The sequence below is a fragment of the Atractosteus spatula genome, chromosome 1, assembly GCF_055471065.1.
Source record: "Atractosteus spatula isolate fAtrSpa1 chromosome 1, fAtrSpa1.hap1, whole genome shotgun sequence".
Taxonomy (NCBI): Eukaryota; Metazoa; Chordata; class Actinopteri; order Semionotiformes; family Lepisosteidae; genus Atractosteus; species Atractosteus spatula.
In genome coordinates this window covers 73,733,893-73,751,020 of record NC_142706.1, presented here as the reverse complement: position 1 = coordinate 73,751,020, position 17,128 = coordinate 73,733,893, and the positions used below count along the sequence as shown (strand labels likewise).

Here is a 17,128-nt window from a genome sequence, read left to right as displayed (position 1 = left end):
TGGTGTGGCAACATGAGTACCGGTAACTGTAATAGGCTGGTAAATCAGTGAATATAAGTGGCAAAATAATTGGGAATAATCAAATCAACTTGAGCATCTTTTACAAACAGGGTGACTAAGAAAGCCAAAAGCATCAGGGAGTGTGTGTCTCACCCCCTCCATTGCGAATTCACTTCTCCCAGCTGGGAGACGCCTCTGTGCCCCCAGGTGTAAAACCAACACACTCAGGAAATCTTTCATCCCCACTGCAATCACGGTCTTAAACAATGCAAAGTAACTACCTTGTCTCTTGTCTCTTGTTTCTTTCTCCTGTAACACTGCTGTATTATCTCCCCTTTTGATAATGTGTATTGTCATTGTGTTGTGTTTGACTGTGCCGTAAAACAAATTTCTCCTAGGGGACAATAACGCTCGAATTGAATTGAATTGAACCACAAAACAAGGTCCCCTCTAGTTTAAAAATCATGTTAATGATTATGCTTTCGCTGAAGTATCAAATGCTTTGCTCTCCTGCTGGTCTAATTGGAGTACCCAATTGTATATTTTCTGTATCTCCATAAACATAAAAATGAACGCACTAAAGAATTACTCATCCTTTCCGCAGACAAGAGATTGGCTGGTGTCGTTAGGCGTCTCGTTACAAGGTGCGTCTCAGATGAAATACTGTTTGTCCTGTTCTGCGACTCGTACATGCCCTCACGTGACGTCCCTTCAACCAATGACAACGTGCTACGTTTTTTCAACATGGCTCTCGTTTTAGCAGGGGGGGTGATGGCTTTTGAGAGTAAAGCAGCAGGTTAAACAAAATATAAAAATAGCATGCGGGGAATTAGACTTTCATCACTGGATTTAGTTTACAGAAATATTAAATAATGGCAACGCCAGGGATTGAACAGCTGTTTGACTTCCAGAGGTAATGCGACTTTTATTTTGGAATACCAAAGCAAGCCGAACGTGTGGTCAAGTTGAATTTGCTTAAGCTCGTCTTATTTCTTAAATTAGAGGTGACTTTACGTGCCAGCAGTATAGGAACATACGATTTGGAAATGCTCCAGAAACATTACTTTACAAGGCTTAACTGATGTAATGCCTGTGCTAATTTCGGAGGCAAAGAACTGAGTCAATGCATATGAGGAACCGAGTCTTAATTATTTATGGGAGTGAGGTTGTGTTTTCATTAAAAATAATATAGCGTGTTGTCTAATCGAAACAAAATAATACTATTTATTTTTAGCGTTGGACCATGCGTAAGTGAAATAATCGAATTCGCAAAGAGGAGATGATTTTATACGCGTGATATTATAATGGCTTCAAACTTTTTTCTAACCACTTCTGTCTTTCAATAATTTCAATACACAGGTGGCCACGCGATGGACTGCTTCTCTTCGTTTTTCTTTTGTACGCCCCAGTAGGATTGTGCTTGCTGCTGCTCAGGATATTTATCGGTGTGCACGTGTTTTTAGTGAGTTGTGCCCTGCCGGACAGCCTAGTCAGAAGGTAAGTACAGATTGACGCTGAACACCTAGACATCAGAATTTTGTTTTTACAAACCCTTCTATTTTTCACACGGTGCACCCACACGCAAGACGAAGCGTGTGTATATGAAGACGAAGATATGAATGGGCGATTATGAATGTTTTCTGATGCAGAGCAAAACAGGTTTATTTTGGAACCGAGATTATCTAAGATGATATACAGTACATTTGTAATCAGTGGTAAGTCGCGGCCAACATCCATAAGCATTTTTTAGTATCTGTAAATGTATGAAAAGTCATAAATGTAGACAGACACAGTGTTTGAAATGCATCTCATCCACAGGATTTAGTATACCAGGGAAGTTTACTAGAATTTAGGAATGTACGATAATGCCTTCATTTAGAGTAGGAAAACCACATGACAGGCTGTGGTTGATAGGATCTCTGGTTGATTGATGTTCTCCTGTATGTGATTATAGAGTGAAGCCAGGAGATTTGCATTTTGTGATTTAAGTCGGTGCAGTTCATGAGCTGAATTGTAATGACAAATATCCCCAGAACAAATTGTTCATTACTGTGATAACACTGATGAAAACTGTAATAATGATATAACCAGTTAGCTTCATTTTAAAATTACTTAGGATCTCTTTGGGGGACAAAATGGCCTATTTCTGCTTAGCATCACCCACAATTTACATCAGCAGGTTTCATCAGTTAGTATTGCTTTCTACAAGTAGTTTCAGTTTACTGATTTTAATAACAAACCCCTCCCCCCAGACCCTTCAGTACAGGATCAGCTCATTTTTCTTATCAGGGACAATCTGCCTTCTGTGGGAACTAGATTTTGTGTGTAGCACAAAAGACTTGAGTGAGATTATTCAAGAATGACAATCTTGGCCTACGTATCTTTGGCCGAGATAGATACATTTTATTCTGTAGGTGCTAGTGCCATAATACTTGGTCATTGTGTTTTATGGGTCCTATATTTTGAGGGAGAAAGCCTTTCTTTGGTGCTCTGTGCATTGTACGAACTGAACTTTAAGGGCTATTTTCATTATTTTTGTTTTCAAAGCGTAGCTCCGTCTTTTGCATTCCTTCAGTTATTTACCTAAATTCATAGCAAAAGCTTACTCCTCAGATATCTGAGCGCTGAGATGGCTGCCTTTCGTTGACCTTGCCAACCCAGAAGAAAGAAACGGAACAGGAGTGCAGTTTGGCGAAAAGACATCCTATAGCTCCCTGGCTGGAAACAACCGGGTTTTGGTTCTGCACTGCTGATAGCCAGTCCGCAGATCATTTCCTTCTCATCCGAACTAATGACAGTCACAGTTGAAGAAAGTGGAGGCTTGAAGTAATTTTTTTAAGCTAACAGATATAAGACTCTTGCATAGTAGTTGCTCAGTTTTGTGACATTGTCAGTTTTTTCACTCAAAGGAATTTCTCGATTGTCATCCGAAATGAGTGGAGGAAAGATTTTGCCAAGTTTCCTTTTTCTGTGCTTTCTGAGGGTTTTATTATTAAGTTCTTTTTGGTTCAATAAAGCTCTTTTCATTTACATTCTTGGCTTTAGCTAGTATTTCAAGGATGAATCATCCAAATCTTAGCTGAAAAACCGATCAGCAAGGTTGAAATGACGTCACAGTGTCTCGTGTGATTTTACTTTTCTGTTCAAGGGTTTGTTTTAGTCAAATTTCCCTCTCCATATCATAGTGACTTCAGTTTCACTTTACTGGAACTGTTCCATCTTTGATCAAATTCACTTGCATTACTAACAGATTACATGAAATATGGACCAAGACATTAATTTGCAATGAGTGTTTTTATTGAAAGAGGGGAGAGTTATTTATTAACAATTCATGACCGGTTCTCAAAAAAGTAAAAGTGGCACATTTTTATATCAGACTCCACTGTAAAGAAATTCTGATTTATTATTTTTTATACCTGTATCACTCAGTAGAGTTAACATTGTCCTTAATAACCAAATGGTTTTAATTTTTCTTTTAAAGCGGTACATCTTTTTTCTAATAGATGGTGATTCCACATCGCTTTCAGGAAGATTTAATCAATACAACACTTTCTCACATTCTGACATCTCAGACCTGACTGTATTGTGTGACATTGAAATGCTCAGTATGTCCAAACTTAATTGTTGTGTTTACAGCTTTCTTTCACCTCTTTATCTCTCACTTGTGAAATAATGCAGGCAGTGTGGTAAAGAAAGATGAAAAAAAAATGATAGGATCTTTTGATGTGTGACCTGTTCCTACTGTTTGTGTTTTTGAGTCTATCAACCATGTGTTACAGCTCCATATCTAAGAAAGAGTCCAAGACTACATTTTTTCTAACAATATAAATAACTAGTCAGTTTTAGTTATACTAAATGTACTAATTAATTAAAATTAAATTAATGAATTATTTTAATTTTTTTAAAGATTTGAGTTTCTTAAATGCATCTTCAAACAATAATCAATGTAAATTAGAAAAAGTGTGATAAAAACAGAAAATTTAGAAAACAATACCAAATTTTAGGATTACTTAATTTGGCATTCATTTATGCCCATTTAATTGAAGCGATTTGGAATGAAGTACCTTTCTCAAAGGTGTAATAGGAGTGTCCCTCCTAGAATTTCAGCCCACATCCTACCAGTGACGAGACCAGATCCCTAGATGCTCCTCCACATTGCTGCCTTACTAGTCCTCACTGCTGTCTTCAAATAATTCAGTACAAAATGGCTGTATTATAAAAACTATTTGCAGACATGATTTGGTGAAGCTCTGAAGAAAGGGATTAAAGAGTTTCGCTGTCTAGGCTAATTCTAACGAAAGGTGGCATCTCTCTTCCTGATGAGATTTATCCTTAGAATACAAAACAAGCAAGATAAATAGATCTTCAAGTACATTTGGTCTGATAAAATCAAGAACTGCGTTTAATCAGGAACCAAGGCATTCAACTGTACTAGCAAGAGAATTATAAAATTGTTTGTCAGCTGTGTATCATAACAAATACTACCAGTCTATCCTCTGCATTCTGTATTGGCTACGTGGAATAGCTTGAAATTAATTTTTTTTCAAAACCGGAAAATCACTTATTATTGGCAAAATTGTGCAGATGATGGAAAGTTTGGTGATATTTAATGTGAAATTCAAAGCACAGTTCAGAAGCAAAGATGACTTCCAGATTTGTTACTTTGGATTTAGCAGCTGAGATCAAGTCTAGCTTTGTCAGTTTTTTAGTTGTTGCTGTGAGCCGATTAGCATAACTTCTCGATTTAATTGTAAACTTGAGACATCCTTCATTGCACAGACTGCTGAACACAGCACTCAAAAAATCTAGTTGGTTTTGCATCCAGAGGATAAGTAGTTGATTTTATCTGCATTACAAATGTCGTGTTTAGTTGTTTTTTTTCCATGTTAATCAAAGATAGAAATACTTTTATTGATTCAGCAGGTCTCCCAGCCATATTGCTGGCTGTTTAAAATATCAAAGCTTCAGTAAAGTGAAAATAGCAAGCCAGCTTTTTTGCCCACTCCATAAGGGGAAAGTGCTGCAGACAGACTCAACAGCACACGAGTGTTCTTAATTAAACACCAAAGCAAGTCCACTGTTTGTATGTGCTAGACTGTGAGTTAGATTTTCTGGATACACATCAGTTATGCAAAAAATGTGATTGCTCTGTCTGTTGCATTTTTTTTTCATATCACTTCTTAATCAGCCTTATTGAATGATTCTTTTTCAGATTTATTGTGCGTGTCATGTGCTCAGTTCTGGGTATGTGTGTGAAACAGAGCAACCCTCGTCTGAGGGACAGAAATGTGAAATTGTACATCTCTAATCATGTGACACAGTTTGACCACAACATCATCAACCTCCTAACATCCTGCAACACGGTAAGTGTCGCGATGCTTCTTCTGCTTTATTGTATGACGCATGGAGGGTGAAGGCGTTCAACCGTTGTGTAGAAATGACATTTCTGATGCATTTACTTATGCTTAAGAGATCCCTTGTGGCCGCCTCTGTCACATTTAGCACAATTGCACCACACCGGTATTCTCCCTCTGGGTCTGAAAGTCCCACGAACCCGACCTTGAAACTCCTGTGCTTCCTCTCGCGTCTCTTCTCTCCCTGCTTCTTCTTAAACCAGCAACCCTTGAAACTGATTATCCTCATCTGTAGCCAGCCCTTCCTGGCTGATCCCACTTTCTCCAGGGATGCTTTACTGTAGCCCAGTCCCTTTCCCCAGTCTGGCTTGCTGCTCTGCTCCTCTCCCAGTCTGTTCGAATGGCTGATGGGGGTTCCTGACCACCCAACCTGGCTGCAGCCAGCACAACGTAGGCCTAGACCCAGAACCTTTATCCTGTGGAGTTCACCCAGTGGGGAACCATACTCCTTCCTTTCCATAACTATATGGATCACATCTTCTCTGTTGAGAGGGTCTTTGTGAACAAGCTACATATTTTTCTGCTGACGCTGCAGTATTTTTTAGGATGGACATGCAGAACTGGTTTGAACTGGAGTGGAAGAGTGCTGGGACACGAGGGCTGTAATGTTATTCTAGACTGTGTATTATAGAGACGTGCTATGCAACTACGTAGCCAGTTGTGTGAAAAGAAGTTGGCAAATAGGAAGAGGAAGATGAGTGTGGTCCTGGAATGCTACTAATCTGCTAAGCAGGGAGACACATGATAGATAACACAAAAGTATAAAAGGACTGTTGTAGTTTAAGCACATTGAGAAAAATACACCGAGCATCTCCATGTTTTTTTGCTCCTATGCACATGGAATAAATAGTTCTTTTAACTTCCGAGATGGGCTCCTGACTGTCTTTTAAGGGAAAGCGGAAAAATTTCTCCAATACCTTGGAGCGTGTTTCTCTGATGGTGACTCGAAATACCCACAGGAAGACTTTACCATGTATCTCCCCTCACCCCTCTCGCCTAACTAAACTGGTTGCAACCAGTCCCTTCCGGCCTTCTCAACCGAGAGACTGCTCTTATCTCTACTGCCAGTCATCCCTGGGAGATCTCCCCCATACATCAGGTGTCTCCTTCACCGTATTTAAAAGGAAACTTTAAGCACCAGCAGGTGCAGCTGAGTACAGTTGCTCCCACCAGCACATACACGCGCACAACTTGCACACTGGCTTCTGTCCCGATTTCATTTCAGATTGGCCACTGAAACCCTGAAACCCCTGTGTAGCCGCTAAAATGGATTAAAAATGCTAAAAGGGACATATGCCCCATAACAAGCAACAACAGCAAAGCATATGAAGGTTTATAAATAGTTTCTAGATTATGTCATTTATATGAAAGGGCTTGTGTTTGGTTAATATTGACTAGAATAAAAAATCTGGAATGAAATGTGACTTTGCTGCTCACAACCTGAGTGGCCGATCAAGTCTCCGGGGTTTTGAAGGTTTTGAGTCTGGACTGTGGGTCTGAACCTGCTTTCAGCCTTTGCTGGTTGACCGCTTGTCCTCCTTTGACATTTTAACCTTGGAAAAATAAAATAACGGCTCTTTCATTGGCCAGCAGTCAACGATGCAATCAGCAGATTTAACCAAGAACGGAAGTCTGCATGTGAGGTACATTTTCCAGATAACATTTCGAATCAAAATGACTCAATAAATTTCATCATCATCTTCAGTAATTAGGCAGTAAACTGCCTAAGAAGATGAACTAGACCTTTTATTAAGTATAATTTAGGATGTCTTTTGATATTAGGGCAAAGTCCTCTTTGTTAAATGGTGGACTGGGAGTTTTTTCTTAAAATATTTCCTGTGGAGGTTTAATAATAGGGATCTGAGATACTGTAATGCTTAACATGTTGCTGAGGTCTCACTGAAGAAATGTCACTTACAGCTACCAGGGTACAAAAAAAGATTTGAGGTTTAGATTCACTGTATCCACTATACATGTGGGCATGCTTCCTTTCACCATTTAATCTGTTGAAGTGCAGAAGTAACTTAAGTGCCTACTGTGTTACATTTAATTTATCTTCATCTTCATTATGTTGTAATTCTGGTTGTGAATAGTGCATTTTATCCTTTTAAAATAAGTACAACCAAGTTTTCTGTTTTAAGCTGAACGCCATTAGGGCCTTGTGTTCTTTGCTTGGCTGATGCCTTTATCCAGGCTTCATCATGATGTTGACTCGAGTCTCGTGCAGCCCCTGTGTGTTTCAATGATATCTGTTGTACTAATACAGAAGAGAGAAACTGAACTGTTTCAGTTCCAGAATAGATTGTTTGCCAGAGTTCAATATTATCATTACAATTGCTGATTTTTTTCCTAATCCTGAAATACAAAAATGGCGTTGCAGTTCCCCTTCAGTCTCAATTCGTGATCCTGCTGCAGCAGACCTGTTCTGTAACATGAGCACAAGGAAGTTTTTTGTTGGGAAGCAAGCAAGTGCGGTTGATTATCCTCATGAGGGAGATCAGCCACGTCGATCTCTGCTTCTGGGGACAGATCGCGCAATAATTTTGCATTGGTTTTTAACCCTTACAGACACACCCCTCGTCATGCCAGCAGGTTTTAATTTTGCATGAGCGCTTGTTTTGTAAATTTGATTTTAAAATCCAGAGAAGAAGAAAAGGCATAGCTGGTGTTAAATGTAACGTTTCGGGCTTGTTTTTAATTTTGTATAGCATTGGGGCTTTTGATTTTCATTTTTTAAACGGAAACATCCCTGAAGGATTTCTAAATAATATAAGTGTACGTATATCCAATAAACACCAAAAAGGGATAATTTGGTGGGGAAAACTTTCCTTGTGCAGTTTTAAAGACTTGCTGCTTTGTATATCATTGTGTGCCGAGGACATTGAAATCTAGCCCCAGTATCCCAGCTCAAGCTGAGTTACACTGAGGTCAGATTGGCAGGATGCATGAACCTGCAGCATTAATTGTGAAAGGAAAGAATGCTTACTCGCAAAACCCCCAGAAGTGTACCCTCGATCGCAGTTGCGTTATGGAAATTTATTGATGCTCTTTAAATACTGTTAAATTACCATTAACGTTACGCAAATATGCCACTAGACTTAATGAACACCTGCAGTCTGAAACGCAAGCAAGCCTTTAATAAATGTGAAGATGGATGAGTGTTTTTTAACTTCAGAATCATAAACATCACACGGTTTGATTAGTTGGTATTTTTAATGTAAAAGTAATATGTGATTATTTTTAATGGACATATCATCAAGTTTGTTTTTATTGGAAATGTTAATTGCACGAGACAGTTGCCAGAACACCATGCAGGGGAATGCACTGCTACAAGAACTAGATGACAAAGCTGTAGTAAAAATAAAAAATCAGAAATGAAACGATTGTGGAGAAAGCGTTTGAAAGTGACCAAGCTCAACACTGTTATTGCACTGCATTGGAAGCACATCTCCAAAAGGAAGGAGCACCTCCGCTTTGGTGTTGTGGAAATAACACTCCTAATTATTTAGAAACCAAAACGGAAACCAACGTTTTATTTGAAACTGTGTGGGTGTTGCCTTTTTTGTGTATTAAAGGCTGAAATCCAGAAAAGGGTGTTCAGATAAACCATAAAAGTAATTAGTGTGGAAGAGTTCACATGGCATACTTTGGATAAACAATTATATGCTCTTTTTTTCAGTTAATATTTAATGTAAGCTTATTAATATGCTTGCTTCTGGGTGCACTATATTTAGGTAACCATTGAAATTTTATATTAGAAATGTGTGCTTAAAAATACTATACATTAATGTGACTACTTGTATACAGATTTTATAGTAATGTTAATGAATATATAATTTATATGGGACTTAGTGCCTGGTATTTTACTTTCAATAGCATATGCAAGTACAAGTAGATTTCACCCTTTTAATATAGAAAATAATTCTTAGCATTGCTGTAACCGAAAATAAATCTTATTCAAATGAGAACAATTTGGACTCAAACATGAAATAACCAAAATCCAGCCCATTGTACTTTTTGACCTTTCTCAAAGAGTTATTGCTTTAGACTTGTATGCAAATTCTAATGGTTGGGGGCGCAAAAGGTTTCGTTTTTGCGTTTTAAAGACGAGGAGATATACGTTAACGTGACCTCTGCTTTTACTTTTATGTGGTTGAAAACATTATAATTTAAGTGCACAGATGTTGGGTAGATAACGGATTTAAATTAGCAATTTAAGAGTAACATAAGATGACAGTAAAACTTTGGTTTTTTATTATGATAAAGTCTGCTCTTTTTTTCTGTATATTTAATACACAAGTATGCTAAGTTTATATCAGGCAGGAAACAGGGATTTCCATCCTTAGATGTTCCAGTTTCCTCCTTAAAGTAAGATCGTTTGGGTCACACTTGCTGAAAGTGGTTATCTATTTATGGAAGCAAAGATATTACTGTGTTATGACCTTATGATAAAGAAGAATGAATAATTTTATTCTCTCCCCAGCGTCTTTTGAAATGACTTGTTCACACCCTCGTATGCATGGGTAATCGAAACGGAGGTATTGTAACATTTTGGTTTCTTTGGTTGTTTAGCCCATGCTGGATGGCTCTCCTGGTTTTGTGTGCTGGGCGCGTGGATTCATGGAGCTGGGGATGATGTCCAGCGGCTCAGAAATGGCCGAGTGCCTGAAGCAGTACTGTACTACTGAGGGCAACCTGCCCCTGCTGCTGTTCCCCGAGGAGGAAACTACCAACGGCCGGACAGGCCTCCTCAAATTCAGGTAAATGTCCCTTCCTATTGATGGTGAATCATCTGGTAAGATTAAGATCACTTTATTAGTCATATAGAATCTCTTGTATTAGGAATTTGTCTTTTCGCATACCCCAGCTTGCTCTCCATGAGACACACAGACAGGGAGAGAGAAGCTGGGGGTCAGAGCGCAGGGTCAGCCATTTATACAGCGCCCCTGGAGCAGTTGGGGTGAAGGGCCTTGCTCAGGGGTCCAACGGAGTAGGATTCCTCTGCCGGCCGCGGGATTCGAACCGTCAACCTTCCAGCCACAGGCGCAGATTCTTAGCCACAGAGCCACCGCACCGAGCATTAATATTAAAGTAGTGCTCCCAAGTGTTAACTCTTTCAGTTGTAGATTGGTACATTGTGCTTGAGGTAAATTTTGTAGCATTTTTTTCTCCATGTTTTAGATGTTGCTGAGGATGTTTGACAATATTTTAAAGGTTACTGTTACCTTATTAAAGTGCATTTTTGAATGTGAAAATCTTCAATTGAGCCAGCACTCGGCATCTCTTCTTTAAGGGAGAGTTTCAGGCTGGAAGGACACCAGAAGCCACTGCAGCCTCTGAGTTTTTCTTGCACAGGCTGCTTAATGTGCTTTCTTCTTGTTTCAGCTCCTGGCCTTTCGCTGTTACAGATTCTGTCCAGCCTGTGGCTTTGATTGTGAAGAGGCCATTCATACCAGCGGTAATTTTAACTCATTCTGTAAATGCTTATTTTAATGATCTTGAAGAATTCCAGATTATTAACACCTAATAGACAAGGATCTAAGACCCATTCTGATGTCCTCTGTGAATTCGGAGATGGTTCTATTCTGTGCTCTTGTTCCACACATTCATATGGTTTCTTTTTATCCCGTTGTAGTCAGGATTGTCTAGGTTAGAATTTGTGATTCTGTTGTATGTGAGGCAGTAAATGCAGTAAGTTTTCCTTCTTACCTTCTTGTGATTTGTTGTGAGATCTGGTGCAAATATTTCTGTCTGTATTTAAATTAGTGGTTTCTCTTCTTCAGAGCTTTGATGCATTTACCTCCTCGTCTTGAGTTTTCAAATTAACGTTTAGATGCTAACACTGCAGTGTGATTAAGATAAAGATTAAGAGTGGGGGTGGAGGTTGGGGTGTGTAGTAAAAATAGATGTTTTAGCACAGGGTTGCAAAATACCGTGATGTGCTAACACAGTTTGATACCTTTATTGATCTGCAGAATACTGAGGAGTCCTCTTGGATTCTTGAGCTGTTATGGACGCTCTTCATCCCGTTTACAGTGTATCAAGTAAGGTAGTATCTATTACTGTCTCTTGCTGGTGGGGTGACGCATAGTGGGCAATTAAATAAATTGGTACACCTAACATGTCCTTGTTTGGCAGCAAGTAGTGTTTATGTGATTACTTAATGCTTGAATGGTTAAGGTGGGTGGCCAGATATTGTAATTAAACTACTGCTTTTCAGGTGTGTAAAAAGTCCTAACTTCTCATATAGCAATTTGAAAAATGTTTTTAGAATTAAACCTTTATTGTTCCTTGATGTTGCTGTAGTAATTGAGAAATAGTTATATGATTCCTATATTATATATAGGAATTAAATTCCTATTAGAAATTAAAAATGAGTTGTTTATACATTTACTGAGGAGTGGTTTAGACTTACACCAAAGTATTGTCAGCAGATAAAACACACAATAGAGCTCTGTTTCATAACATTAAATTGCTTTTAACACATTGACATTTCCTACAATTCACACAACCAAACTACAATGAATCAGTAGAACATATCTAGCACAAACATCTTTTCAATAAACTAACCAGTTTAAAGATTATTTGTAGTGAAGCATCTTGCCAATGAGTAAAAATGGCACTTTATAATAATTGCTGTAGGTGCACTAATCAGAACAATAAAATTGACAGTGCTTTTGGTGCTTTTTTTTCCCCGTTTCCACAGGTGGCTTCCAGTGGTGCCACGACAGGATAGCGACACGAGCCAAGAGTTTGCTAATAAGGTCCAGGAGGTAACTGCAGCTCAGCACTAATTCTGACCAATATTCTCTTCGCTGTGGAACAGCAAATAGAGCAATGGAAGAAAATAATATAATGATATAATGAAAATAATATATTCATGAAAATATTCAAGCAAGCAGAGTGGATTAGAATGCTATAATAGCCAATCTATTTTTTTATAATAGATTTTAACATAACGTGCATTTTCAGTATTGAAGTTGTAATGCTGATCAGCTATTAACACATACCGGGATTTGGTCCAGAGGTAGGTTTTGATTGACTATATATAAAATCTATACATTTGTGTTAGAACAGATTCCAAACTTCTTCATTTAAGTAAGATCTGGGGATACGCTTCACTGCTTCAATTACTAATTTTTTTGGAAAACCCCTCCATTTTCTAAGTAGTCTTTAAAAGCAACGCCTACACTTTTCAGATAAATTTGCCTATACAAAGTGCCTACACAAAATGCAGAGAAGCATTTAGTTTTGGAAGTTTTGGACTTGGTTGTGATTAATGTTTTACACAACTGTGGTATTGGTACCACGCAAAGGCCAGTGTAGAGACATACAATTATTTCAAAAGCTGTGTTCATAGAATAAACAAAGTTTAACTCACAGCCTTGTGAGATGCTGACCACTGGAGTGGTAAAATGCCCGTGCACTGTGCAGCAGCACATAAAGAACACATCAGCATAATGACTAACAGATTCTTTAAACTAATAAAAACATGTGCTTTTCTTTCCTAGATGTTATCTAAGGAGCTAGGTGTTGCCTCGACGCAGATCACGCGGTCAGATAAAGCAGAGCTCATTAAGAGGAAAAGGCATGTTGCGCCTCAAACTACAAATTCAAGTAAGTATCCAGAAGTCGTATATAGCAGTTGTATGAAGCACGTCAATAAGATGTACTGTGGGATTAGGCCACTTTGAGATAATCTGGAATCTGCTTGTGGGCCTTGCCTTTTTAATGCAAGACTAGCTCTGACATTTGGTGCCGGTGCTAATGTCCCCAAAGGGATACCGCATAGTTGAAGTATGCAAATTGTCAATTAAGAGCCAATTCAGCTGTGGATGGCAGTCTGCTTTTATGTGTAACTGTGCTGCCATATTGAGGTAAGGACAAGCACAAGTAGTGAGACATGATACCGCCGGTCTTGGTAGTTTGTGTAAGTGTGTAAGACATACAGCTTCTCATGCTGCTCGTTCTCCACAGATCAGTCTTTAGGTGCTAGACCCAGAGCCAGTCCTGTGAGCTTCATGGCTCCTAACTCAGGGGTGGAGGATGTGAGGCTGGCCCAGATGATTCAGCAGGTGAAAGAAGTGCTTCCGGATGTCCCATTCAGCATCATCAAGAGAGACCTAGGTGTGTCCCTATTCCTCCCCCTCTTTAGTGCTTGGAACTTATGTATATAGTGGAAATTTTTGACTTTCCTTAAGTATGCTGTAGAGGCACATGCAATATGAGTATCTTGTGTGGGGGAACTCCATTATGATGGATCATGAGGTGTAAAAATACATTTTGCACACTGGTGGAATATCACTACTAGTTCACAAAGAAGCAGTGACTGATCGCCCTGTTAATAGATGCTTGAAATAGTCATTCAAAATAAAAACAATAAAGCTCAGTATTAAAAAAATCTTTTCAAGGCATTAATGTGTAAAACGCCTGAATTTCACCGATTGGATTGACCAGCTGCGTTGCTTATTGATAACTTTACCTTGTTCCTTGGATACCAGTTGTTTAGAACTCGTGTCTTGTAAATGCTTCCTGCTCAAACCATGGATTCTGCCTGTGTGGTGGGCTCCTGCAATGTGCTTCCCTGTGCTCCTTCAGTGCGGACAAACTGCGTGGACACCACGATCACCAATCTGCTCGAGGGAGCGGAGGAGCTGGTTCTAGATTCTGCGGGGGGGTCAGGCTCTGTGCCCACCCGGAGTCACGGCTCCGGCGTCACGGCTCCCAGGCCGCCTTTGAAGGTGAGGAGGAAGCGATGGTTTGGTTCCTAATGTTCCTAATTCAAATGCCTTTGTGCCTTTTTTTCCTTTTGTGGGGCATATTTGGAAAACAAAAGGGTTTGACTGGTTTACAGCAGGTCTGGACAGTTTTTTTTGTTAGTTGTCTGAGTATTATTATAAGCAGAGCCCACGGTATAGAGTTGTGCTTTCAATACCAAGGGATGAGCTGGAATTCATAGTGTTGGAGGTTCACAAGCTTCATGCGGTGACATTCGTAAAGGTTTTTTAAAGAAAATCTGATCTAACTGATAAGAAACATTTGAGAAGAGTGCTGTAGCTAGGCCTGTAGTATGACACATCAGGTTTTATTATTAATCAGTTTCTCATTTAATGCTTGTTTCCATTTTCCGACAGCCCACTGCTAAAACATTTGGGAAATCTCCAGCTGACAGACACATGTCTCTGCAGGAAAGAAAAGAGGCCCTCTATGACTACGCCAGAAGGTACATTTAAAAGACTGCATAAGACGGGTAAAAATGGAAGACTAGACTAAAAAATGGGAGATGAATTCATTTTAACTGCCAAATGGTCATTTACTGATATTGGTGGTTTCACCTGTATAGAGCCAGTAAAACAATAATTAAGGTGCAAAACAGTTGTTTGTAGAGATCACCTTGAGTTTCATTTTAAGCAAGTGCTGGAAAGTCCTTTTTTGCTTCACAGTTATGCTTCTTCAACGGCAGATTTTTCTCAGCCATCTGAACAAATGCACCCCGGATCGTTTTATATAACTTTATTGGGCGTAATATCAAGAGACTCTGGCCCAGATAAAAATAGGATATGGATTTAAGCACAGGAAAGGTAAATTTAGACTACCCTTTTTAGACATGCCATTCACTAGATGGGGGGGGCCTGCACTTTCTCTGGTTGGGGTAACCATTTGCAAGTTGTAGAATCAAAGAATAAATGATCAACTTGGCTCTGGTTCCTGACTGAAGAGTTTGCTTATCTGGCCTGAAATGCACGCAGGACTGATGAGCATCAGTAACTGTGGAATTTCTAACCTGCGTGTAAGCAGACCAGACGTCCTTGTCTGAGGCATGAAGGCTGGAAGGGCCACCCAAATTCAAGCCTGAGCAGTCTTCATCACGACCTCTGTGTTTTGTAGGACACTAATGTGCCGCTTTTATTTCTCTATAATGTTTGGGAGTATGGTGGCACAGTGGGTAGCATTGCTGCCTTGCAGCCCCAGATCCCCGAGTTCAATTCCTGGGGTGCCAGCTGTGTGGAGTCTGTATGTTCTCCTTGTTCAGTTCAGTTTTGTCTGAAAAAAAAACGTGCACAAGTGCAATGAAATGCTTGTTTGCATATATGCTCCAATGCAAAGACTTTAAAGGCATCATCAAAAACAAACACAGAACAGCAGCAGCAGCAGCAGCAACAAGTTAAATAACACTTAAAAAAAAAAAAGTCAGACAAACCGTGTGAGAAAAATCAATGTCAGTGTGAGCCAGTGGTAGGGGTACAGTTCAGTAATCTCATCAGGAGCCGCTGTGTTCATGTACAGTATACTGGCAGGTTAAAAGGCTTCTTGGAAAGTGTCTGTTTGCCCTGCAGTGGACAGGTGTCGCGTCTGGGGTGTATCCCCACTTGCACCACTTGCTTGCTGGGATAGACTCCAGCTCTGCCACGACCCCGAGCTGGATAAAGCAGTTATAGAGAAAATGGATGGATGGTTAGGAATCTGCCATCTTAGTTGAGATCAAATCTTTAAGCTAGACTGTGCACTTCACATAAGACTGCAAAAACCTGACATTGTTTTAATCAGATGGTGTTGCCTTCTCGCCGTTTTAAACTCAGTCATCTGTCCATAATTGCAACCGTATTCTCCTCCTTGGGATCCTTTCTACTTCCTTTGAGCAACTTTTAATTGCAGTGGCCGAGTATCAAATTAAAATGATTTGAAAACCTAGAACGCAGTCGTTAATCAGGTTTTCATTTGTTTTTTACTAGACGTTACATTGAGAAGCATGGACTGAATCAAGACACCGATAAAGCCCACTGATGCTGCACGGGGAAGAGAGAACAGATGAAACAGCCATTATTATCAGAATTGTATTGAACTCAGGCAAGGGGCCTTGGTGTCTGCAAACACTCATGTATATTACAGGAACAGGTGTGTGGAGAAGATTTACTTTCAAAGACTTAAATGGAAGGTTTTTTAAGCCTTTTGCACGGCAATCATGCATGTACCTTCTTTCTAATTATTTCTCTTTACAAAGAAAAATTATTTTGGTAAAGGTTTGTATTAAGATCCAGTTACAGTGATGCATCTTTTATTACTTTGTACAAGTTTAAAAGTGATTCGCAGATCGTAAAAGCAGAATTCATCTTATTTAATTTGAAAGGTTGAGACTTCTGTAGGTTCCTTACATTACAGTTATACGAATATTGCAATAACATACGGTATCGGCTTTTAAATAAATCCTGCCATTCAAGAAAGCAAGAAGGTAATCCTGTGTAATGTGTTTTCCATGTGTCACAGTGTTTAAGTACCACCAGAAAGAAGTTACTCTCCAGGTTCCCTGTTTCATTGGCCCCGTACACTGAATTTAGCTGATCTGTGTAGTGCAAAGCTACATTATGGCCCATATATTAACAATTATTCTAATGGCAAAAAGTATATTTTTACAAGTTCTGTACCTAACTGAATAATAGCTGTGCTGTGGTGCATGACTTGGTTTATAGAGGCAGTGTAATTGTCACTACCGATTATTACTCAGAGTGTCGGGTGTTTCCTGTCAAGTCCAGAGTAGATTATTTCTGAGGCCTGGGGATGATCATGATCCATCGCATAGGCAGTGTATTCACAAATTTCAACAAGTTATTGAGTACCTTTCTTCAGTATAAATTGCTTTGAGTCACCTACTTCAATTGAGATGAAAATGAGTTGTCCAATGATATGCTGGGAGCAAGAAAAATTGTGGTCAGCAT

General features: G+C 39.3%; 1 protein-coding gene across 1 annotated transcript; it reads left to right on the top strand.

The window, feature by feature from the left end:
- Positions 1–740: 740 nt before the first annotated feature.
- On the top strand, positions 741–16,640 carry aup1 (AUP1 lipid droplet regulating VLDL assembly factor). The gene is made up of 12 exons (XM_088919175.1): positions 741–913; positions 1,360–1,497; positions 5,213–5,363; positions 9,987–10,174; positions 10,800–10,872; positions 11,390–11,463; positions 12,121–12,187; positions 12,926–13,031; positions 13,392–13,541; positions 14,013–14,155; positions 14,549–14,637; positions 16,148–16,640. The coding sequence occupies exons 1-12, from the start codon at positions 873–875 to the stop codon at positions 16,197–16,199; spliced, it is 1,272 nt and encodes a 423-aa protein (XP_088775301.1). The 5' UTR covers positions 741–872; the 3' UTR covers positions 16,200–16,640.
- The last annotated feature ends 488 nt before the right edge of the window (positions 16,641–17,128 follow it).

Bases quoted from the DNA above. Each gene is read 5' to 3' on its own strand.
- aup1 (XM_088919175.1), top strand. From the start codon at position 873: ATGGCAACGCCAGGGATTGAACAGCTGTTTGACTTCCAGAG. The intron at 1,498-5,212 runs GTAAGTACAGAT...ATTCTTTTTCAG, and splicing joins CCGGACAGCCTAGTCAGAAG to ATTTATTGTGCGTGTCATGT. The intron at 13,542-14,012 runs GTGTGTCCCTAT...GTGCTCCTTCAG, and splicing joins CATCATCAAGAGAGACCTAG to TGCGGACAAACTGCGTGGAC.